The sequence below is a fragment of the Scyliorhinus torazame genome, chromosome X (genome assembly GCF_047496885.1).
Source record: "Scyliorhinus torazame isolate Kashiwa2021f chromosome X, sScyTor2.1, whole genome shotgun sequence".
Taxonomy (NCBI): domain Eukaryota; kingdom Metazoa; phylum Chordata; class Chondrichthyes; order Carcharhiniformes; family Scyliorhinidae; genus Scyliorhinus; species Scyliorhinus torazame.
This window is the reverse complement of record NC_092738.1, coordinates 8232188-8257822: the sequence shown is the minus strand read 5'-3', so window position 1 is coordinate 8257822 and position 25635 is coordinate 8232188. Positions and strand designations below refer to the sequence as shown.

The 25635-nt window shown below is 46.5% G+C and overlaps 1 protein-coding gene across 1 annotated transcript in view; it reads left to right on the top strand.

The window, feature by feature from the left end:
• pou6f1 (POU class 6 homeobox 1) overlaps positions 1-25635 on the top strand; it is an 884787-nt gene that overhangs the window by 193826 nt on the left and 665326 nt on the right. The window contains exon 4 of the mRNA XM_072493696.1: positions 11052-11167. Coding sequence (XP_072349797.1) covers positions 11052-11167 — 116 coding nt within the window. The remainder of the gene's footprint in view (positions 1-11051; positions 11168-25635) is intronic.

The following is a 25635-nucleotide window of genomic DNA, read 5'->3' as shown; positions in this document are numbered from 1 at the left end:
TTACACAGGACCAGATCTAGGACCGCTTGTTCCCTCGTAGGTTCCTTGCACCAGGGAGGCAACATACCATCCTGGAGTCTCGATTGCGTCCGCAGAACCGCCTGTCTATTCCCCTTATGATTGAGTCCCCTATCACTATAGCCCTGCCATTCTTCTTCCTGCCCCGCTGCGCAACAGAGCCAGCCACAGTGCCATGAACCTGGCTGCTGCTGCCTTCCCCTGGTGAGCCATCTCCCGCAACAGTATCCAAAGCGGTATATCTGTTTTGCAGGGAGATGACCGCAGAGGACACCTGCACTGCCTTCCTACTCTTGCTCTGTCTTTTGGTCACCCATTTTCTATCTCCCTCAGTAACTTTCACCTGCGGTGTGACCAACTCGCTAAATGTGCTATCCACAACGTCCTCAGCATCGCGGATGCTCCAAAGTGAGTCCATCCACAGCTCCAGAGCCGTCAAGCATACAGATTGGCCAAGAAAAATCATAGGTCTGAGGATTGGGAGCAGTTTAGAATTCAGCAATGAAGGATGATGGGATTCATTAAGATGGGGAAAGTACAGTACGAAAGGAAGCTTGCAGGGAACATAAAGACTGACACCAAGAGTTTCTCTAGATATGTGAAAAGAAAGAGATTGGTAAAGAGAAATGTAGGCCCCCTACAGACAGAAACAGGGGAATGCATAATAAGGGACAAATACATGGTTGAGCAATTGAATACATACTTTGGTTCTGTCTTCACGAAAGAGGACACAAATCAGATCCCAGAAATGTTGGCGAATGAAAGGTTTAGTGAGAGGGAAGAACTGAGGGAGATCAACATTAGTAGAGAAATGGTGCTGGGAAAGATGGGATTGAAGGCGGATAAATCCCCAGGGCCTGAGAATCTGCATCCCAGAGTGCTTAAGGAAGTGGCTCTGGAAATAGTGGATGTATTGGTGGTCATCTTCCGGGATTCTATAGACTCTGGAACTGTCCCTGCAGATTGGAGGGTAGCTCACGTCACTCCGATATTCAAAAAGGGGGGGTAGAGAGAAAGGGAATTATAGGTAAGCCTAACATCGGTAGTGGGGAAAATGCTTGAATCCATTATCAAGGACTTTATAGCGGAACATTTAGAAAGCAGTGGCAGGATCAGTCAGAGTCAGCATGGATTTATGAAGGGAAAATCATGCTTGACAAATCTGTTGCCATTCTTTGAAGCAGTTGAGGCTATTTCATTAAATCTTTTTAAGATAAAGATAGATAGTTTTTTGAAGAATTAAGGGTTATGGTGTTCGGGCCGGAAAGTGGAGCTGAGTCCACAAAAGATCAGCCATGATCTCATTGAATGGTGGAGCAGGCTCAAGGGGCCAGATGGCCTACTCCAGCTCCTAGTTCTTATGTTCTTATGTAACCAGTGCAGTTGACAAGGGGGAGTCAGTCGATGTGGTATATTTGGACTTTCAGAAGGCATTTGACAAAGTCCCGCGTAAGAGATTATTGTGCAAAATGAAAGCTCATGGGATTGGGGGAAATGTATTGAGGTGGATAGAAAACTGGTTGGCAGAGAGGAAACAAAGAGTAGGGATTAATGGGTCCTTTTCAAATTGGCAGGCAGATGAGGGAACAAAATGTAACATTTCAAAGTTTGCAGACAATATCAAGGTGGACGGGAGGGTGAAACGTGACGAGAATGGAAGGATCCTACAGCATGACCTGGACAGGTTGGGCGAGTGGGCAAATCAATGGCAGATGCAGTATAATTTGAATAAGTGTGAAGTTATTCACTTTGGAAGCAAAAACAGGAAGGCAGATTACTACCTGAATGGTTGAATGTTGAATACAGGGTTAAAGGCAGGATTCTTGGAAGTGTGGAGGAACAGACGGATCTTGGGGTCCACGTACATCGATCCCTGAAAGTTACCACTCGGGTTGCTGGGTTGTTAAGAAGGCGTATGGTGCGTTGGCTTTCATTAACAGGGGGATTGAGTTTAAGAGCCGCGAGGTTTTGCTGCAGCGTTATAAAACCCTGGTTAGACCACACTTAGAATATTGTGTCCAGTTCTGGTCGCCTCATTATAGGAAGGATGTGGATGCTTTGGAGAGGGTACAGAGGAGATTTACCAGGATGCTGCCTGGACTGGAGGGCATTTCTTAAGAAGAAAGGTTGAGGGAGCTAGGGCTATTCTCACTGGAGCGAAGAAGGCAGAGAGGTGACTTGATAGAGGTGGACAAGGTGATGAGAGGCGTGGATAGCCAGAGACTTTTCCCCAGGGTGGAAATGGCTGTCACGAGGGGACATAATTTTAAGGTGATTGGAGGAAGGTATAGGGGAGATGTCAGAGGTTCTTTACACAGAGAGGGGTGGGTGTGTGGAAGCACTGCCAGCAGAGGGGGTGGAGTCAGAGTCATTAGGGACATTTAAGCGACTCTTAGACAGGCACATGGACAGCAGTAAATTGAAGGGGTGTAGGTTAGGTTTATCTTAGATTAGGATAAATGGTCGACACAACATTGTGGGCTGAAGGGCCTGTACTGTGCTGTACTGTTCTATGTTCTATGTTCCAGACCCTTTATTTTTTTCCCAAACTGTCTTATCCACTTGGGCCATTTACGGTTTAGGTATTCCCTGAGTGCCGTTTCCTGGGTACTCCCTGGGTGCCGCTTCCCATTCTGGCCGAGACTCAGCCATTTCTCAGATGTCAGATAGTCAACACGGTAAAGACCAATTTTGGGGTCCGGTGCCGATCTGGCGGAGAGGAAGAAAAAAGAGCATCGCTACTTAATCCTTTTAAACCCCTTCCCAGATACCTTTGTCACTAATGTCCCGTCTGGTCTCTCCTCGTCTCTGCACTTGAGGTTTGCTGAACACCCCTCATGGCTGATTATTGGAGGATACCATTACCTATTCATAGAATCATAGAATTTACAATGCAGAAGGAGGCCATCTGGCCCATCGGGTCTGCACCGGCCGTTGGAAAGAGCAGCCTCCACCCTATCCCCTTAACCCCAACCAACCATTTTGGACACTAAGGGCAATTTATCGTGGCCAATCCATCTAACCTGAACATCTTTGGACTGTGGGAGGAAACCGGAGCATCCGGAGGAAACCCACGCAGGCACGGGGAGGATGTGCAGACTCCGCACAGACAGTGACCCAAGCCGGAATCGAACCTGGGACCCTGGCGCTGTGAAGCCACAGTGCTAACCACTGTGCTACCATGCTGTTAATAACTCTTTTGCTCTATCAATTTGTCTGCAATGTTGGTGGTTTGAAAACGCCCTCAGAACCCATCGGTTACCCAGTCCTTTGTTTTATGCTCCCTTCACCCACTTAATCCTGACCATCACGTGGGGCTCACTGCCCTCTTCATTCAGGCTCAGGCTGGGTGACTGGGATGTTAACTCTGGAGTGGACCGACTGCACTGAACTTAGACGTGTCCTATCTGGGGTGCCAAAATGTTGTCGCCCTCTACTGGCTTCAACTGACAAAACAGACAAATCAGTTGTAATGTAGATTATACTCAATACAAGCTTTATTTAATACAACTTTATTGAACACACTAAGATTTTAGTTCTGTGCTTATTTGAGCAGTTACATATGTTTCAAGACTCACAACTTGAACTCAGAACCTGACTCGATCGAGAGAACTGGCCAAGCCCTCTCTGGACGGTGCGCTCTGCTCTGAGTTTCCAAACTCAGAGTCTCCTCTTGCGAATGTTGATCCCAGGGTTCCCGCTGCTGAAATCTCACCAGCGTCTTCTTTTCCTAAGGTTTTGAGTTCTTAGTTACAAACACTCCTTCACCATCAGTTGTCCTTAAGAGAGTCTTGTTTTCGCTGTTTCAACACAAAGTGTTATCAGTGAAGAGTCCAGATGTACAAGTTGTTGTTCTGTCTTTTCCCACGGAATCCATTGAGCTGAGTTGCAGTTTTCACACACACACGTCTGTTACCATCATGCCTCACGGCACAATGTTAGCCATTTCCCCTTTCAGCAATGGTGTCAGTAGAAGAAACTGGACACACGGTTTAGTTGTCTCTTCATGTTGTCTGTGGAAAATGTTCTGCTTTATTTGGTAGAGCATGGTTGAGAAAAATTAAACTCCACTGGGGAGCTGTAAATCAGCCAGTGGATTCAAGGAGCACCGTGCAACAACTCGCAGAGAAGTATGAGCAGGTCTTTGAAGGTTCACAAGGCTCAATGACTGCAGTTCAAGTGCAACGGAAAATCAAGCTAAACATTAAGACTAAATTCCCTTACAAAGAACAAAGAAATGTACAGCACAGGAACAGGCCCTTCGGCTCTCCAGGCCCGCGCCGATCATGCTGCCCGACTAAACTACAATCTTCTACACTTCCTGGGTCCGTATCCCTCTATTCCCATCCTATTCATGTATTTGTCAAGATGCCCCTTAAATGTCACTATCGTCCCTGCTTCCACCACCTCCTCCGGCAGCGAGTTCCAGGCACCCACTACCCTCTGTGTAAAAAACTTGCCTCGTACATCTACTCTAAACCTTGCCCCTCGCACCTTAAACCTATGCCCCCTAGTAATTGACCCCTCTACCCTGGGGAAAAGCCTCTGACTATCCACTCTGTCTATGCCCCTCATAATTTTGTATACCTCTATCAGGTCGCCCCTCAACCTCCGTCGTTCCAGTGAGAACAAACCGAGTTTATTCAACCGCTCCTCGTAGCTAATGCCCTCCATACCAGGCAACATTCTGGTAAATCTCTTCTGCACCCTCTCTAAAGCCTCCACATCCTTCTGGTAGTGTGGCGACCAGAATTGAACACTATACTCAAAGTGTGGCCTAACTAAGGTTCTATACAGCTGCAACATGACTTGCCAATTCTTATACTCAATGCCCCGGCCAATGAAGGCAAGCATGCCGTATGCCTTCTTGACTACCTTCTCCACCTGTGTTGCCCCTTTCAATGACCTGTGGACCTGTACTCCTAGATCTCTTTGACTTTCAATACTCTTGAGGGTTCTACCATTCACTGTATATTCCCTACCTGCATTAGACCTTCCAAAATGCATTACCTCACATTTGTCCGGATTAAACTCCATCTGCCATCTCTCCGCCCAAGTCTCCAAACAATCTAAATCCTGCCGTATCCTCTTGACAGTCCTCATCGCTATCCGCAATTCCACCAACCTTTGTGTCATCTGCAAACTTACTAATCAGACCAGTTACATTTTCCTCCAAATTATTTATATATACACTACAAAGAGCAAAGGTCCCAGCACTGATCCCTGTGGAACACCACTGGTCACAGCCCTCCAATTAGAAAAGCATCCTTCCATTGCTACTCTCTGCCTTCTATGACCTAGCCAGTTCTGTATCCACCTTGCCAGCTCACCCCTGATCCCATGTGACTTCACCTTTTGTACTAGTCTACCATGAGGGACCTTGTCAAAGGCCTTACTGAAGTCCATATAGACAACATCCACTGCCCTACCTGCATCAATCATCTTTGTGACCTCCTCGAAAAACTCGATCAAGTTAGTGAGACACGACCTCCCCTTCACAAAACCATGCTCCCTCACACTAATACGTCCATTTGCTTCCAAATGGGAGTAGATCCTGTCTCGAAGAATTCTCTCCAGTAATTTCCCTACCACTGAAGTAAGGCTCACCGGCCTGTAGTTCCCTGGATTATCCTTGCTACCCTTCTTAAACAGAGGAACAACATTGGCTATTCTCCAGTCCTCCGGGACATCCCCTAAAGACAGTGAGGATCCAAAGATTTCTGTCAAGGCCTCAGCAATTTCCTCTCCAGCCTCCTTCAGTATTCTGGGGTAGATCCCATCAGGCCCTGGGGACTTATCTACCTTAATATTTTTTAAGACACCCAACACCTCGTCTTTTTGGATCTCAATGTGACCCAGGCTATCTACACACCCTTCTCCAGACTCAACATCTACCAATTTCTTCTCTTTGGTGAATACTGATGCAAAGTATTCATTTAGTACCTTGCCCATTTCCTCTGGCTCCACACATAGATTCCCTTGCCTATCCTTCAGTGGGCCAACCCTTTCCCTGGCTACCCTCTTGCTTTTTATGTACGTGTAAAAAGCCTTGGGATTTTCCTTAACCCTATTTGCCAATGACTTTTCGTGACCCCTTCTAGCCCTCCTGACTCCTTGCTTAAGTTCCTTCCTACTTTCCTTATATTCCACGCAGGCTTCGTCTGTTCCCAGCCGTTGAGCCCTGACAAATGCCTCCTTTTTCTTTTTGACGAGGCCTACAATATCTCTCGTTATAAGACCATAAGACATAGGAGCGGAAGTAAGGCCATTCGGCCCATCGAGTCCACTCCGCCATTCAATCATGGCTGATTTCAACTCCATTTACCCGCTCTCTCTCCATAGCCCTTAATTCCTCGAGAAATCAAGAATTTATCAACTTCTGTCTTAAAGACACTCAACGTCCCGGCCTCCACCGCCCTCTGTGGCAATGAATTCCACAGACCCACCACTCTCTGGCTGAAGAAATGTCTCCTCATCTCTGTTCTAAAGTGACTCCCTTTTATTCTAAGGCTGTGCCCCCGGGTCCTAGTCTCCCCTGCTAATGGAAACAACTTCCCTACATCCACCCTATCTAAGCCATTCATTATCTTGTAAGTTTCTATTAGATCTCCCCTCAACCTCCTAAACTCCAATGAATATAATCCCAGGATCCTCAGACGTTCATCGTATGTTAGGCCTACCATTCCTGGGATCATCCGTGTGAATCTCTGCTGGACCCGCTCGAGTGCCAGTATGTCCTTCCTGAGGTGTGGGGCCCAAAATTGCTCACAGTATTCTAAATGGGGCCTAACTAATGCTTTATAAAGCTTCAGAAGTACATCCCTGCTTTTAGATTCCAAGCCTCTTGAGATAAATGACAACATTGCATTTGCTTTCTTAATTATGGACTCAACCTGCAAGTTTACCTTTTGAGAATCCTGGACTAGGACTCCCAAGTCCCTTTGCACTTCAGCATTATGAATTTTGTCACCGTTTAGAAAATAGTCCATGCCTCTATTCTTTTTTCCAAAGTGCAAGACCTCGCACTTGCCCACGTTGAATTTCATCAGCCATTTCTTGGACCACTCTCCTAAACTGTCTAAATCTTTCTGCAGCCTCCCCACCTCCTCCATACTACCTGCCCCTCCACCTAGCTTTGTATCATTGGCAAACTTAGCCAGAATGCCCCCAGTCCCGTCATCTAGATCGTTAATATATAAAGAGAACAGCTGTGGCCCCAACACTGAACCCTGCAGGACACCACCCGTCACCGGTTGCCATTCCGAAAAAGAACCTTTTATCCCAACTCTCTGCCTTCTGCCTGACAGCCAATCGTCAATCCATGTTAGTACCTTGCCTCAAATACCATGGGCCCTTATTTTACTCAGCAGTCTCCCGTGAGGCACCTTATCAAAGGCCTTTTGGAAGTCAAGATAGATAACATCCATTGGCTCTCCTTGGTCTAACCTATTTGTTATCTCTTCAAAGAACTCTAACAGGTTTGTCAGGCACGACCTCCCCTTACTAAATCCATGCTGACTTGTGCTAATCTGACCCTGCACTTCCAAGAATTTAGAAATCTCATCCTTAACAATGGATTCTAGAATCTTGCCAACAACCGAGGTTAGGCTAATTGGCCTATAATTTTCCATCTTTTTCCTTGTTCCCTTCTTGAACAGGGGGGTTACAACAGCGATTTTCCAATTCTCTGGGACTTTCCCGGACTCCAGTGACTTTTGAAAGATCATAACTAACGCCTCCACTATTTCTTCAGCTATCTCCTTTAGAACTCTAGGATGTAGTCCATCTGGGCCTGGAAATTTATCAATTTTTAGACCTCTTAGTTTCTCTAGCACTTTCTCCTTTGTGATGGCTACCATATTCAACTCTGCCCCCTGACTCTCCGGAATTGGTGGGATATTACTCATGTCTTCTACTGTGAAGACTGACGCAAAGTACTTATTTAGTTCCTCAGCTATTTCCTTGTCTCCCATCACTAGATTACCAGCGTCATTTTGGAGCGGCCCAATGTCTACTTTTGCCTCCCATTTGTTTTTAATGTATTTAAATAAACTTTTACTATCATTCCTAATGTTACTGGCTAGCCTACCTTCAAAATTGATCCTCTCTTTCCTTATTTCTCTCTTTGTTATCCTCTGTTTGATTTTGTAGCCTTCCCAATCGTCTGACTTCCCACTACTCTTTGCCACATTATAGGCTTTCTCTTTTGCTTTGATGCATTCCCTAACTTCCTTTGTCAGCCATGGCTGCCTAATCCCCCCTCTGATAACCTTTCTTTTCTTTGGGATGAACCTCTGCACTGTGTCCTCAATTACTCCCAGAAACTCCTGCAATTGCTGTTCTACTGTCTTTCCCACTAGGCTCTGCTCCCAGTCGATTTTCGTCAGTTCCTCCCTCATGCCCCTGTAGTTACCTTTATTTAAAGCAATGTACCTTTAAGAATGCAGTGATGTCAGAGTGTGGGTGGAGCTGGGTTTTAGTTCAGCCATTTTGCAGTTTTTAGTTTCAGTTTGAAAGAGCATGGAGGTGTCTGTGTTTGCAGTGAGCTGGATTTGCTGTGATCTCTGCCATGAAAGACTATCTCTGGATCATTTGGGTGATTTAAGCTCAAATGCCTTTAACGTGATGTGTTTCTGTTTAAAGTTGTTAAGTCTCTTGGATGTTGAAAGGAATAACCGAAGGATTATTTAGTGTTGTAATATTTTCGGGGTTATCTTTGAAGTAAGGGGTGTTAAGTGATCCAATGTTTATTTAAAAGGTTCAGTGAGTTCATGGAATAAACATTGTTTTGTGTTTAAAAACCCACGTGTCCATAATTGTAATCCTGCTTCTGGAGAACAAGCCGTGTGCTTCAAACGCAACAATACATTAAAGGGGGAGGTTGGTTGAACTCCATGATACATTTTGGGGTTCTGAAAATGCCTCGCCCATAACACCACTTACTCAACACATTTATACACAGGCACACTTACTCAATACATTTATACACCTGAATAAGGCAGTCACTCAGGTGGACATTTATTACCTTTGGGTTGTACTCCATGTTCTGGAGCCTCGTTACTCGAGAACTTGGAAGTGTCTTCCTTTCCCTCAGTATTTAACTGTAACACCTTTACATCTGATTCTACCTTCTTTCTTCCAAATTGGAGATTGAATTCTACCATATTATGATCACTGCCTCCTAAGTGCTCCCTTACTTTAAGATCTTTAATCAAGTCTGGCTCATTACATAACACAAAGTCCAGAATGGCCTGTTCCCTCGTGGGCTCCATCACAAGCTCCCCCAGGTTAAAGTCCAACAGGTTTGTTTTGAATCACTAGCTTTCGGAGCAATGCTCCTTCCTCAGGTGAATGAATAGGTAGGTTCCAGAAACATATATATAGAGAGAGACAAAGTCAAATATGCAAGACGATACTTTGAATGCCATTCTTTGTAGGTAATTAAGTCTACAGGTCCAAACAGAGCAACTGGGGAGAGGGATAATCACAGGTTAAAGAGGTGTGAATTGTCTCAAGCCAGGGTAGTTGGTAGGATTTTGCAAGCCCAGGCTAGGGGGTGAATGTAATGCGACACGAATCCAAGGTCCAAGTTGAGGCCGTATTCATGTGTGCGGAACTTGGCTATAAGTTACTGCTTGGCGATTCTGCGTTGCCGTGCGTCCTGAAGGCCACCTTGGAGAACGCTTACCCGAAGATCAGAGGCTGAATGCCCTTGACTGCTGAAGTGTTCCCTGACTGGAAGGGAATGATAAATTGCCCCTTAGTGTCCAAAGATGTACACGATAGGTGGATTGGCCATGCTAAATTGTCCCTTAGGTGTCCAAAGATCTGCAGGTTAGGTGGATTGGCCATTATAAATTGTCCCTTAGTGTCCAAAGATGTACAGGTTAGGTGGATTGGCCATGTTAAATTGTCCCTTAGTGTCCAAAGATGTGCAGGTTAGGTTATGGGAATAGGGCAGGATGGACAGGGGAGTGGACTCGGGTAGAGTGCTCATTCAAACGTCGGTGCAGACACGATGGGTTGAATGGCCTCCTTCTGCACTGTGAGCATTCTACGAGATTTTATTTTTAAAATTTAGAGTATCCAATTAATTTTTTCCAATTAAGGGGCAATTTAGCGTGGCCAATTCACCTAACCTGCACATCTTTGGGTTGTGGGGGCGAAACCCACGCAGACGCGGGGAGAATGTGCAAACTCCACACGGACAGTGACCCAGAGCCGGGATCGAACCCGGGTCCTCGACGCCGTGAGGGTTCTACAAGATATTAAAATGTCTTTGAAACAATAAGCAAGATCTGGTCCCATTCAATTTTATTCCGAATGGAACACCTGGGGATTTATTCTGCTTATCCCCAGCTGGGATTTCCACTTGCTGACTGTGGCTGTTGAACACATATGTCAAGATACAGCTAGTGCATTGAAAATGAGCAGTAATAACATCACACGTCCTATTTTTCATCATTATGACAATCGTAATGCTGAACATTTTAAGCAGTCCCCTTCAGGACCGAATGCGAGTCAATCAATTGCATCTGGGACCCTGCAAATTTTATTTTTTGTGAAATAAGGGGACTTCTTAGCAACCATAGAAGCACGCGGCAATGCTCCACTGCTGCAGGGAGGGAGTCTGTCCAAAATATTAAAATGAGCTTTATTCCAACTTATCATATTGATAATGTCTTCAAGAAAAAGCATTGGTACCGATCTCCCCTTCCTGAATTCATGGTACTGTCTTTGAACAAATTACAATCTCCCAATGTCTTCACCTTCAAAGGTTTTCCCTGCAAGTCTTCAACTGATAGAAAACTTGTGCTTTCCAGCTGTTCCAGAATGAAGTGTATCGTTTTGAGATTTTTATCAGATATCTGTGTGCAGTGTGGTGGTGTGTTAAGAGAACGTTAACATTCAGTTTGGAAAGAAGAACAGATACTAAATAGCATTGAATACTTTTAAGTGGGAAATCCAAACAACATTTGCGACACTGTGTTCTGCTCATGAGTAACACAGCTTATTACTGCTATATCTTTCAGAACCAATCGAGACAACACCACCATCTGACCCAACACCAGTCAGTGAAGTGCAAATACAACAGCCACATCTTCAAGCACAACAGACTGTGCCAACCTCAGCACCCACAGTGGCTCAGGTAACTCATTCACTAAAAATGTGTCATTTGCCAACGTTCGGATTTGTTCCTACTTGAGAAACGATCAAGAAGGAGGGGGCACAGATGTACAGTAATTTGCAAAAGAAGCAAAAGTAATATTAGAATAAACTTTGTCATGTGGTCAGAGCCTGGAATGCGCTGCTGCGAGTCTAGTGGAGGCAGGTTCAGTCAAACCATTCAAAAGGAAATTAAACTGTTATCTGAAAAGGAACAATGCGCAGGGTTATGGGAAGACTGGGGTGAATGGCACAAAGTGAAATTTAAAAAAAAAATCTTTTTATTGGCATTTTCAAAATTATATACATTGCTGTTCATTTTCATTTATTGTACAGTCACAAAGGTTCTTCGAATTTACAGTGCAGAAGGAGGCCATTCGGCCCATCGATTCTGCAACGGCTCTCGGACGAGCACCCTACCCAAGCTCCCACTTCCAACCTATCCCCATAACCCAGCAACCCCATCTAACCTAAGGGCAATTTTGGCCAATCCACCTAACCTGCACGTCTTTGGACTGTGGGAGGAAACCGGAGCACCCGGAGGAAACCCACGCACACACGGGGAGAACGTGCAGACTCCACACAGACAGTGACCCAAGCCGGAATTGAACCCGGGACCCTGGCACTGTGAAGCCACAGTGCTAGTCACTTGTGCTACCGTGCCCCCCGCCCCCCCATCCCCTACTCCCCGGTCCTCCCTCGCTTTCCTCTTACTGTCTTATCCTGACTGTTTCTGCCTGGCTACTGGCTATTTATTTATTTATGTGTTGGCCACAAACAGGTCTCGGAGCAGTCGGATGAATGGCTCCCATGTTTTGTGGAAGCCATCTTCTGACCCATGGATGGCGATTTGATTTTCTCCATTTGGAGAAATTTTGATAGGTTGGACAGCCAGTCTGCAGCTTTAGGTGGTGCTGCTGATCGCCAACCAAGCAGGATTCTCCGGCAGGCGTTCAGGAAGGCAAATGCAAGGGCGTGGCACAAGGTGAATTGCTCATTCAGCGAACTGGTGCACACATGAGGGGCTGAATGGCCTCCTGCAACGTACCAATTCTGTGATGCTCCACAGTATATGACTGCCACTGGATATCTGCCGCCTATTTACAGCTTGTGTTTGAAGGTGCTGCAAAGATTCCATATTATTTGTTCATGCGATGTGGCCGTTGTTGGTTAGACCAGCTTTTATTGCCCATCCCTAGTTTCCCCTTGTGAGCTTCCTTCTTGAATGGCTGAAGTCCATGTGGTGTAGATACACCCACAGTGCTGTCAGGGAGGGAGTTCCAGGATTTTGATCCAATGACAGTGAAGGAACTTGTTTAGTGTTCTGCAAGTCAGCACGATGAGTGACTTGGGGGAGAACATGCAGTTGGTGGGGTTCCCAGGTATCTGCTCCTGTTGTCCTTCCAAGTGGTAGCAGTCGTGGGGTTGGAAGGTGTTGTCTAAGGAGCCTTGGTAAGTTACTGCAGTGCATCTTGGAGAAGGTACATACGGCTGCTACTGTCCGTCAGTGATGGAGGGTTTGAATGTTGAAGGTGATGGATGGGGAGCCAACATTGGGCTGGTTTGTCCGAGATGGTGTTAAGATTCTTGAGTGTTGTTGGAGCTGCACTCATCCAGAGTGGAGAGTGGAGAGTATTCTGTTACAGTCCTGACTTGTGTCTTGTAGATGGTGGATAGGATTTGGGGAGTCAGGAGGTGAGTTACTTGCTGCAGGATTCTGAGCCACTGACCTGCCCTGGTAGCCACAGTATTTATATGGTTAGTATACCAGTTCAGTTTCTGATCAATGGTAACCCCCAGGATGTTGATTGTGGGGGATTCAGCGATGGTAATAGAACATAGAAAATACAGCACAGAACAGGCCCTTCGGCCCACGATGTTGTGCCAAACCTTTGTCCTAGATTAATCAGAGATTATCATTGAATTTACAGTGCAGAAGGAGGCCATTCGGCCCATTGAGTCTGCACCGGCTCTTGGAAAGAGCACCCTACCCAAAGTCAACACCTCTACCCAACACTAAGGGCAATTTTGGACACGGGCAATTTATCATGGCCAATCCACCTAACCTGCACATCTCTGGACTGTGGGAGGAAACCGGAGCACCCGGAGGAAACCCACGCACACACGGGGAGGATGTGCAGACTCCGCACAGACAGTGACCCAAGCCGGAATCGAACCTGGGACCCTGGAGCTGTGAAGCAATTGTGCTATCCACAATGCTACCGTGCTGCCCTTAAGAACAATTAAATCTACACTATATCATTTTACCGTAATCCATGTACCTATCCAACAGCTGCTTGAAGGTCCCTAATGTTTCCGACTCAACTACTTCCACAGGCAGTGCATTCCATGCCCCCACTACTCTCTGGGTAAAGAACCTACCTCTGACATCCCCCCTATAACTTCCACCATTCACCTTAAATTTATGTCCCCTTGTAATGGTTTGTTCCACCCGGGGAAAAAGTCTCTGACTGTCTACTCTATCTATTCCCCTGATCGTTTTATAAACCTCTATCAAGTTGCCCCTCATCCTTCTCCGTTCTAATGAGAAAAGGCCTCGCACCCTCAACCTTTCCTCGTAAGACCTATTCTCCATTCCAGGCTCTTAAATTCAATCCCTCTGTTAATGAATGCTAGCACACCATAGGCCTTCTTCACAGCTCTATCCACTTGTGTGGCAACTTTCAAAGATGTATGAACATTGACACCAAGATCTCTCTGCTCCTCCACATTGCCAAGAACTCTACCGTTAACCCTGTATTCCGCATTCATATTTGTCCTTCCAAAATGGACAACCTCACACTTTTCAGGGTTAACCTCCACCTGCCACTTCTCAGCCCAGCTCTGCATCCTATCTATGTCTCTTTGCAGCCGACAACAGCCCTTCTCACTATCCACACCTCCACCAATCTTCGTATCGTCTGCAAATTTACTGACCAACCCTTCAACTCCCTCATCCAAGTCATTAATGAAAATCACAAACAGCAGAGGACCCAGAACTGATCCCTGCGGTACACCACTGGTAACTGGGATCCAGGCTGAATTATTGCCATCCACCACCACTCTCTGACTTCTATCGGTTAGCCGGTTTGTTATCCAACTGGCCAAATTTCCCACTATCCCATGCCTCCTTACTTTCTGCAGAAGCCTACCTTATCAAATGCCTTACTAAAATCCATGTACACTACATCCACTGCTTTACCTTCATCCACATGCTTGGTCACTTCCTCAAAGAATTCAATAAGACTTGTAAGGCAAGACCTACCCCTCACACATCCGTGCTGACTATCCCTAATCAAGCAGTGTCTTTCCAGATGCTCAGAAATCCTATCCTTCAGTACCCTTTCCATGACTTTGCCGACCACCGAAGTAAGACTAACTGGCCTGTAATTCCCAGGGTTATCCCGAGTCCCTTTTTTGAACAGGGGCACGACATTCGCCACTCTCCAATCCCCTGGTACCACCCCTGTTGACAGTGAGGACGAAAAGATCATTGCCAATGGCTCTGCAATTTCATCTCTTGCTTCCCATAGAATCCTTGGATATATCCCGTCAGGCCCGGGGGACTTGTCTGTCCTCAAGTTTTTCAAAATGCCCAACACATCTTCCTTCCCAACAAGTATCTCCTCGAGCTTACCAGTCTGTTTCACACTGTCCTCTCCAGCAATATGGCCCCTCTCATTTGTAAATACAGAAGAAAAGTACTCGTTCAAGACCTCTCCTATCTCTTCAGACTCAAAACACAATCTCCCGCTAGTCCTTGATCGGACCTACTCTCGCTCTAGTCATTCTCATATTTCTCACATATGTGTAAAAGGCCTTGGGGTTTTCCTTGATCCAACCCGCCAAAGATTGTTCATGCCCTCTCTTAGCTCTCCTAATCCCTTCCTTCAGTTCCCTCCTGGCTATCTTGTATCCCTCCAACGCCCTGTCTGAACCTTGTTTCCTCAGCCTCACATAAGTCTCCTTTTTCCTCTTAACAAGAGATTCAACCTCTCTTGTCAACCATGTTTCCCTCACTCGACCATCTCTTCCCTGCCTGACAGGGACATACATATCAAGGACACGTAGTACCTGTTCCTTGAACAAGTTCCACATTTCAATTGTGTCCTTCCCTGACAGCCTATGTTCCCAACTTATGCACTTGAGTTCTTGTCTGACAGCATCGTATTTACCCTTCCCCCAATTGTAAACCTTGCCCTGTTGCACGCACCGATCCCTCTCCATTACTAAAGTGAAAGTCACAGAATTGTGGTCACTATCTCCAAAATGCTCCGCCACTAACAAATCTATCACTTGCCCTGGTTCATTACCAAGTACTAAATCCAATATTGCCCCTCCTCTGGTCGGACAATCTACATACTGTGTTAGAAAAGCTTCCTGAACACACTGCACAAACACCATCCCATCCAAACTATTTGATCTAAAGAGTTTCCACTCAATGTTTGGGAAGTTAAAGTCACCCATGCCTACTACCCTGTGACTTCTGCACCTTTCCAAAATCTGTTTCCCAATCTGTTCCTCCACATCTCTGCTGCTATTGGGGGGCCTATAGAAAACTCCTAACAAGGTGACTGCTCCTTTCCTATTTCTGACTTCAACCCATACTACCTCAGTAAGCTGATACTCCTCAAACTGCCTTTCTGAAGCTGTTATACTATCTCTAATTAACAATGCAACCCCCCCCCCCCACCTCTTTTACCACCCTCCCTAATCTTATTGAAACATCTATAACCAGGGACCTCCAACAACCATTTCTGCCCCTCTTCTATCCAAGTTTCCGTGATGGCCACCACATCGTAGTCCCAAGTACCGATCCATGCCTTAAGTTCACCCACCTTATTCCTGATGCTTCTTGCGTTGAAGTATACACACTTTAACCCATCTCCGTGCCTGCAAGTACTCTCCTTTGTCATTGTTCCCTTCCCCACTGCCTCATTACACGCTTTGACGTCCTGAATATCGGCTACCTTAGTTGCTGGACTACAAATCCGGTTCCCATTCCCCTGCCAAATCAGTTTAAACCCTCCCGAAGAGTACTAGAAAACCTCCCTCCCAGGATATTGGAACCCCTCTGGTTCAGATGCAACCCGTCCTGCTTGTACAGGTCCCACCTTCCCCAGAATGCGCTCCAATTATCCAAATACCTGAAGCCCTCCCTCCTACACCATTCCTGCCGCCACGTGTTCAACTGCTCTCTCTCCCTATTCCTAGCCTCGCTATCACGTGGCACCGGCAACAAATCAGAGATGACAACTCTGTCTGTCCTGGCTTTTAACTTCCAGCCTAACTCCCTAAACTTGGTTGTTACCTCCACACCCCTTTTCCTACCTACGTCGTTGGTACCAATGTGCACCACGACTTCTGGCTGCTCCCTCTCCCCCTTCAGGATCCTAAAGACACGATCTGAGACATCCCTGGCCCTGGCACCCAGGAGTCAACACATACCTTCCGGGAGTCTCGCTCGCGACCACAGAATCTCCTATCTATTCCCCTAACCATTGAATCTCCTACAACTATTGCTTTTCTATTCTCCCCCCTTCCCTTCTGAGCCCCAGAGCCAGACTCAGTGCCAGAGACCTGGCCGCTAGGGCCTTCTCCCAATAGGTCATCCCCCCCAACAGCATCCAAAACGGTATACTTGTTTTGAAGGGGAACGGCCACGAGGGATCCCTGCACCGTCTGCCTGTTTGTTTTTTTCCCCCTGACTGTCACCCAGATATTCTTGTCCTGTACCTTGGGTGTGGTTACCTCCCTGTAACTCTTCTCAATCACCCCCTCTGCCTCCCGGATGATCCAAAGTTCATCCAGCTTCAGCTCTAGTTCCCTAACACGGTCTCTGAGGAGCTGGAGTTGGGTGCACTTCCCGCATGTATAGTCAGCGGGGACACCGGTGGTATCCCTCACCACCCACATCCTACAGGAGGAGCATGCAACTGGCCTAGCCTCCATCCCCTCTTACCTTTCAGAATTTCGCTGCCCTGTGGACCAACTGGATGTCCGAATCTGCTCCCAGTCAGCTGCACTCTCTGTAAACTCCTGGCTCTCTTCTCGCTCTTTGCGGAAATGTAGGAAACAAAATGAAAGGAGCACCTTACTCCCTCCTCACCTAACTCCCTCAGTCACCAAACTCTCACTGTGGCACTCAAATGCACCAAATTCAGCACTCCCTCAGTCACCAAACTCTCACTATAGCACTCAAATGCACCAAATTCAGCACTCCCTCAGTCACCAAACTCTCACTATAGCACTCAAATGCACCAAATTCAGCACTCAGTGCAAACAAAGTCTGCACTGTAGGGGATCACTTTTATACTGTGAATCTAGCCTCTGAAAACCGGCCTAATCCAATTAACTAATTAACAAGCTCCAGCTGCAAGTGCCTACAAGTAGAAGCTTTGTTTAAAGCTGATTGAAAATTCACCTTCTTCTAAACCAAACAGCAACTTTTAAGTTAATTAACTAAATAAAAGAAAGACTAGACTTTAGATAAAAATGAAGCCTTATTCCCTCAGTCACCAAACTCTCACTATAGCACTCAAATGCACCAAATTCAGCACTCAGTGCAAAATGCCATTGAATGTTAAGGGGCGATGGTTAGATCCTCTCTTGTCGGAGATGGTCATTGCTTGGCACTTGTGTGGTGTGAAAGTTACTTGCTGTGAATCAGCCCAAGCCTGGATATTGCCCAGGTCTTGCTGCATTTGGACATGGGCTGCTTAATTATCTGAGGAGTCGCAAATGGTGCTATACATTGTGCAGTCAAAAGCAAACATCCCCACTTCTGACTTAATTGAGAGCCTTTTTCCTCGGATGGTGATGTCTAGCACGAGGGGACGTACCTTTAAATTGAGGGGAGATAGACATGAGTCAGATGTCAGATGTAGGTTCTTTACTCAGAGAGTATTAAGGGCGTGGAATGCCCTGCCTGCAACAGTAGTGGACTCGCCAACACTAAGGACATTCAAATGGTCATTGGATAGACACATGGACAATAAGGCAATAGTGTAGATGGGCTGAGTGGTTTCACAGGTCGGCGCAACATCGAGGGCTTAAGGGCCTGTACTGCGCTGTAATGTTCTATGTTCTATAAAGGAATCCCATTCGTATTGTTTGCAATTAGGGATGCACCTAATGAGTCTACCAAATTTAGTCCTTTTGAACTAATTTTTGGTCATGAGGTAAGAGGACCACTTAAATTGATTAAGGAAAAATTGGTGAGTGAGAAATCAGAAATTACATAGATTACATAGAATTTACAGTGCAGAAGGAGGCCATTCGGCCCATCGAGTCTGCACCGGCTCTTGGAAAGAGCACCCAACCCAAGGTCCATACCTCCACCCTATCCCCACCTAATCTCCATAACCCAGTAACCCCACCCAACACTAAGGGCAATTTTGGACACTAAGGGCAATTTATCAGGGCCAATCCACCTAACCCGCACATCTTTGGATTGTGGGAGGAAACCGGAGCACCCGGAGAAAACCCACGCACACACGGGGAGAATGTGCAGACTCCGCACAGACAGTGAGCCAACCTGGGACCCTGGAGCTGTGAAGCAATTTTGCTATCCACAATGCTACCGTGCTGCCCGTCTATTGGACACTATTGGATTACGTGTCAAATTTTAGGGAACGATTAAATAGAGCAGGTGAATTGACTAGACAACATTTGAAAGTTGCACAAAATGTGATGAAACGGGTAGCAGACAAGAAACCCAAAGTTCGTAGTTTTGCCACTGGGGATAAAGTTTTAGTGTTGTTACCAGTGGTCGGGAAGCCTTTAAAAGCTAGGTTTTGTGGACCGTATCAGATTGAAAGGAAATTAAGTGAGGTGAATTATGTGGTAAAAACACCAGATAGAAGGGAAGACTCACCGAGTGTGTCATGTGAATATGCTCAAAAGGTACTTTGAAAGGGAAGGAGAGAAAAAGGAGGTTTTAATGATTCTAACTCAAAGTGACGAATCAAATCCAGATGACTGTGAATTTGACATACCTCAAATTAAATTGCAAAATGAGGATGTTCTTAAAAATTGGGATGAATTGTTAAGTTACCTTCCAGAGGAAAAAACGAACTGACCTGAAAGAGTTATTGATAACACATGGTCAAGTTTGTGGAGATAAATTGGGAAATACTAAAATGGCTATACATGATGTAGATGTGGGAAATGCTGTTCCTATCAAACAACATCCATATAGACTTAGCCCTCTAAAATTAGCACAGGTTAACAGAGAGATTGAGAGTATGCTGAAGAATGGCATAATTGAAGTGGGTTGCAGCCAATGGAGCTCACCCATAGTGATGGTACCTAAACCAGACGGTACCCAACGGTTGTGTGTGGACTATCGAAAGTTGAAAGCAGTTACAAGAACGGACTCTTATCCTATCCCACCATTGAAGGATTGCATGGAGATAGTGGGACAATCTGCTTTTATTTCCAACTTCCAGACATGGAAAGAACATTTAAAACATCGTATAGAGTTCTTCGATCGACTTCAGGAGGCGGGTTTGGTGATGAACCTTGCCGAAAGTGAATTTTGCCGAAAGTGAATTTGGAGAACCCCGAATCACTTTCCGCGCGGAGTTTCATATTATCCTCAAGACGAAGGGAAATAATGCAATTTCTTAGCATGAGTGGATTTGATCGAACATTTGGGCAAATGTTTTGTGGCGTGATGGACTTGCTAAAGAAACCTAAAAAATTTCAATGGACAGCGGACTTTCAACAGGCATTTGACTGCCTGAAAGTTGTGATCACCAATGCTCCTGTATTGGAGAATTTCAAGGGACTCCGTGGTCAGATTGAACTAAATTATCTGATTCTGAAGAGAAATGCCGAGGAGTAGAGGAATGGATGGATCGTGCAGAGACTTTGTTCAAAGAGACTGTCAATTGAGAAGGATTTCGGTTGGAGGAAGAAGAGCAAAGAAAAATGGACTATATTATTATACCTGTTTGCGAGTGTTGTTTTTTTAAAAAAAAAAACGAAAAGGTATATTTACTGTGTACATTTTTTAGTGGATGGTGCAAAAGTGAAAAGTGAAACCATCTTGAAGTTGATGGGTTTTTTTTTCTTGGGGGGAGGTGTCATGTGAGTACCTTTAAGACATGGATGTTGAAGCAATGTATCTTTAAGAAAACAGTGATGTCAGAGAGTGGGTGAGGCTGAGCTCAGGTCAGCCATTTTGTAGTTTAGTTTTGCAGTTTGAAAAAGCAGCTTGTGTGTGTCTGTGTTTCCAGAGAGCTGCAGTTGCAGTTTGAAAAGAGCTTGTGAGTGTCTGTGTTTTGCAGTGAGTTGGATTTCTGACAACAAAGACCATCTCTGGATCATTTGTGTGATTTAAACTCATAATAGTAAAACCTTTACCTGATGTGATTTTGTTTAAATGCGTTAAGTTTGAAGGAACATTTTATGGAACTATTTACTGTTGCAATATTTTCGGAGTTATCTTTGAAGTAAGGGGTGTTAAGAGATCCAATGTTTATTTAAGATGTTAAGTTGAGTTCATGGAATAAACAGTGTTTTGTGTTTAGAAACTCACGTGTCCATAATTGTAATCCCACACCTAGGGAAAAAGCAGTGTGCTAGGAAAAGCAACAAATCCATTAAAGGGAAAGGTTGGTTGAACTCCATGATACATTTTGGGGTTCTGAAAACGCCTCGCCCATAACACTCTATCCAGTCGCCCCTCATCCTTCTCCGTTCTAATGAGAAAAAGCCTAGCACCCTCAACCTTTTCTCTTAAGATCTAGTCTCCATTCCAGGCAACATCCTGGCAAATCTCCTTTGCACCTTTTCCAAAGCTTCCACATCCTTTCTAAAATGAGGCGACCAGAACTGTACACAGTATTCCAAATGTGGCCTTACCAAGGTTTTGTACAGCTGCATCATCACCTCACGGCTCTTAAATTCAATCCCTCTGTTAATGAACGCGAGCACACCATAGGCCTTCTTCACAGCTCTATCCACTTGAGTGGCAACTTTCAAAGATCTATGAACATAGACCCCAAGATCTGCTACTCCACATTGCCAAGAACCCTACCATTAACCCTGTATTCCGCATTCATATTTATCCTTCCAAAAAGGATAAACCTCACACTTTTCAGGGTTAAACTCCATCTGCCACTTCTCAGCCCATCTCTGCATCCTATCTATGTCTCTTTGTAGCCGACAACAGCCCTTCTCACTATCCACAACTCCACCAATCTTCGTATCGTCTGCAAATTTACTGACCCACCCTTCAACTCCCTCATCCAAATCATTAATGAAAATCACAAACAGCAGAGGACCCACAAAATGATCCCTGCGGTACGCCACTGGTAACTGGGATCCAGGCTGAATTTTTGCCATCCACCACCACTCTCTGACTTCTATCGGTTAGCCAGTTCATTATCCAACTGGCCAAATTTCCCACTATCCCATGCCTCCTTACTTTCTGCAAAAGCCTACCATGGGGAACGTTATCAAATACCTTACTAAAATCCACGTACACTACATCCACTGCTTTACCTTCATCCACATGCTTGGTCACCTCCTCAAAGAATTCAATAAGACTTGTGAGGCAAGACCTACCCCTCACAAATCCGTGCTGACTATCCCTAATCAAGCAGTGTCTTTTCAGATGCTCAGAAATCCTATCCTTCAGTACCCTTTCCATGACTTTGCCCACCACCAAAGTGAGACTAACTGGCCTGTAATTCCCAGGGTTATCCCGATTCCCTTTTTTGAACAGGGGCACGACATTCGCCACTCTCCAATCCCCTGGTACCACCCCTGTTGACAGTGAGGACGAAAAGATCATTGCCAACGGCTCTGCAATTTCATCTCTTGCTTCCCATAGAATCTTTGTATATATTCCGTCAGGCTCGCGGGACTTGTCTGTCCTCAAGTTTTTCAAAATGCCCAACACATCTTCCTTCCCAACAAGTATCTCCTCGAGCTTACCAGTCTGTTTCACACTGTCCTCTCCAACAATATGGCCCCTCTCATTCGTAAATACTGAAGAAAAGTACTCGTTCAAGACCTCTCCTATCTCTTCAGACTCAATACACAATCTCCCGCTACCGTCCTTGATCGGACCTACCCTCGCTCTAGTCGTTCTCAGATTTCTCACATATGTGTAAAAGGCCTTGGGGTTTTCCTTGATCCAACCCGCCAAAGATTTTTCATGCCCTCTCTTCGCTCTCCTAATCCCTTTCTTCAGTTCCCTCCTGGCTATCTTTTATCCCTCTAGTATGAACCTTGTTTCCTCAGTCTTACATAAGTCTCCTTCTTCCTCATAACAAGACATTCAACCTCTCTTGTCACCATGTTTCCCTCACTCGACCATCTCTTCCCTGCCTGACAGGGACATACATATCAAGGACACGTAGGACCTGTTCCATGAACAAGTTCCAAATTTCACTTGTGTCCTTCCGTGACAGCCTATGTTCCCAACTTATGCACTTCAATTCTTGTCTGACAACATCGTATTTACCCTTCCCCCAGTTGTAAACCTTGCCCTGTTGCACGCAATATCATTACCAAGTACTAAATCCAATATGGCCTCCCCTCTGGTCGGACAATCTACATACTGTGTTAGAAAAGCTTCCTGGACACACTGCACAAACACCACCCCATCCAAACTATTTGATCGAAAGAGTTTCCACTCAATGTTTGGGAAGTTGAAGTCTCCCATGACTACTACCCTGTGACTTCGGGATGAACCTGCGGCGACCACTCCTGAGGACGTGGAGACGGAGGACGACTGCCTGCAGCTGCATTGTGTGGCAGCTCCCCGTGTCGCCCCCATTAAGGTGACAGTACGGGTCAATGGCCACCCGCTGGAGATGGAGTTGGATACTGGCGCAGCGGTCTCCGTGATCGCCCAGAGGACATTCGACCGCATCAAGCAGGGTATACAGACCCTTACATTAACTGACTCACAGGCCAGGTTGGCCACCTACACGGGAGAACCACTGGACATTGCAGGAACTACAATGACCCCTGTTGTCTATGGACGCCAGGAGGGGCGTTTCCCACTTATCGTGGTGCGTGGCCATGGGCCCAGCCTGTTGGGTCGGGACTGGTTGCGCCATTTGCGGTTGCAATGGCAGCACATCCTCCAAACAGTTTCTGGAGGGTTGACTGAGGTGCTAGGACGATACCCAGAGGTATTCCAGCCTGGTTTGGGGAAAATAAAAGGGGCCGTAGCCCGTATCCAAGTTGAACCAGGAGCCACGCCACGCTATTTCCGGGCGCGCCCAGTGCCTTACGCTTTGCTCGAGAAGGTAGAAGGGGAGCTCACTAGTTTGGAGAGTTTGGGTATTATCAGGCCCGTCCGTTTTGCTGACTGGGCAGCACCAATTGTACCAGTAATGAAGCCAGATGCCACAGTTCGCTTGTGTGGCGACTATAAACTTACAGTGAATACAGTTTCCCGACTCGACCGATACCCAATGCCTCGCATAGAGGATCTCTACGCGAAACTTGCAGGTGGACTCTCATTTACAAAATTAGATATGAGTCACGCCTACCTGCAGTTGGAGCTGGTCCCTGCCTCCCGACCATATGTAACAATTAACACACACCGGGGCCTGTATGAATATACACGGTTGCCCTTTGGAGTATCCTCTGCCTGCGCAATTTTTCAACGTGTTATGGAGGGCATTTTGAGAGGTTTACCACGTGTGGCTGTCTACCTAGATGACGTGTTGATTACAGGGACGTCGGTGCAAGAGCATTTGGAAAATCTGGAGGCTGTCCTTAGACGCCTTTCGGAGGCTGGAGTCCGTTTACGCCACACAAAGTGCGTATTTCAGGCAAAATAAGTAGTCTCCCTAGGTTATCGGGTGGACCGCGAGGGTCTGCACCCCGTCGCAGAGAAGGTGCGTGCAATTCAACATGCCCCCACCCCGACTGACACTTCGCATCTTCGTTCTTTTCTCGGTCTCGTATACTATTACGGGAAGTTCCTCCCCAATCTGGCAACTACGCTGGCCCCCTTGCACCTGCTGCTAAAGAAAAATCACACCTGGGTTTGGGGTCAGCCGCAAGAAACCGCTTTCCGGCGGGTAAAGCAACAATTGTCGTCGTGTGGGTTACTAACCCACTATGATCCGGGAAAGCCTTTGCTCGTCACATGTGATGCATCCCCGTATGGTATTGGGGCTGTCCTATCCCACAAGATGGAGAACGGGGCCGAGCGACCGATAGCTTTCGCCTCCCGCACATTGACTGCAGTGGAGAAAAAGTACGCGCAGATCGAGAAGGAGGGCCTGGCAGTGGTTTTCGCGGTGAAACGCTTCCACCAGTATGTGTACGGCCGCCATTTCACTATCGTGACTGATCATAAGCCCCTGCTGGGACTCTTCAGAGAGGATATGCCAATACCGCCCATTGCTTCTGCACGGATCCAGCGCTGGGCTTTGTTGCTTGCTGCATATGAGTATTCTCTGGAGCACAAACCAGGTACACAGATAGCAAATGCCGACGCACTGACCCGATTGCCTTTATCGACCGGCCCCATGTCGACCCCCACGACCAGTGAGGTGGTTGCAACCCGAAATTTTATGGCACCTTGCCTGTCACGGCATCACAGATCCGTGAGTGGACCCAGACGGAGCCAGTCTTGTCAAAGGTTCGGCACATAGTCCTGTATGGTGGGCAGCATAGACAGCTCCCAGGCGAGTTGCGGGCATTTTCCTCCAAGCTGTCAGAGTTCAGCGTGGAAGACGGCATCCTCTTGTGGGGGACGCGTGTGATTGTCCCGGAAAAAGGCCAGGAGCTGATATTATCAGACTTGCACAATGGGCATCCGGGCGTGACCAAGATGAAAATGTTGGCCCGGAGTTATGTCTGGTGGCCAGGCCTTGACACCGACATTGAGAAGGTGGCCCAAAACTGCTCCATTTGCCAGGAGCATCAGAAGCTTCCGCCGGCCGCGCCCCTACATCACTGGAAATGGCCAGGGCGGCCTTGGGCACGCTTACATGCAGATTTCGCAGGCCCTTTTCAGGGATCCATGTTTCTTCTACTAATTGACGCCCAGTCCAAATGGCTGGAGGTGCATAAGATGCAGGGGACAACGTCCTGCGCAACAATTGAAAAGATGCGTTTATCATTTAGTACGCATGGCCTCCCCGAGGTGCTGGTCACGGATAATGGCACTCCATTCACGAGTGAGGAGTTTGCTAGGTTTACAAAGATGAACGGCATCCGCCATATCCGCACTGCCCCTTACCACCCGGCTTCAAATGGATTGGCAGAGCATGCAGTGCAAACATTCAAAAGAGGCCTAAAGAAGCAGTCTTCCGGATCAATGGACACGAGACTGGCTCGCTTTTTGTTTACGTACAGGACCACCCCCCATGCAGTGACTGGGGTAGCTCCCGCAGAACTCCTAATGGGCCGAAGACTTCGCACCTGCCTTAGTATGGTTTTCCCGGACATTGGCGCAAAAGTACGCCG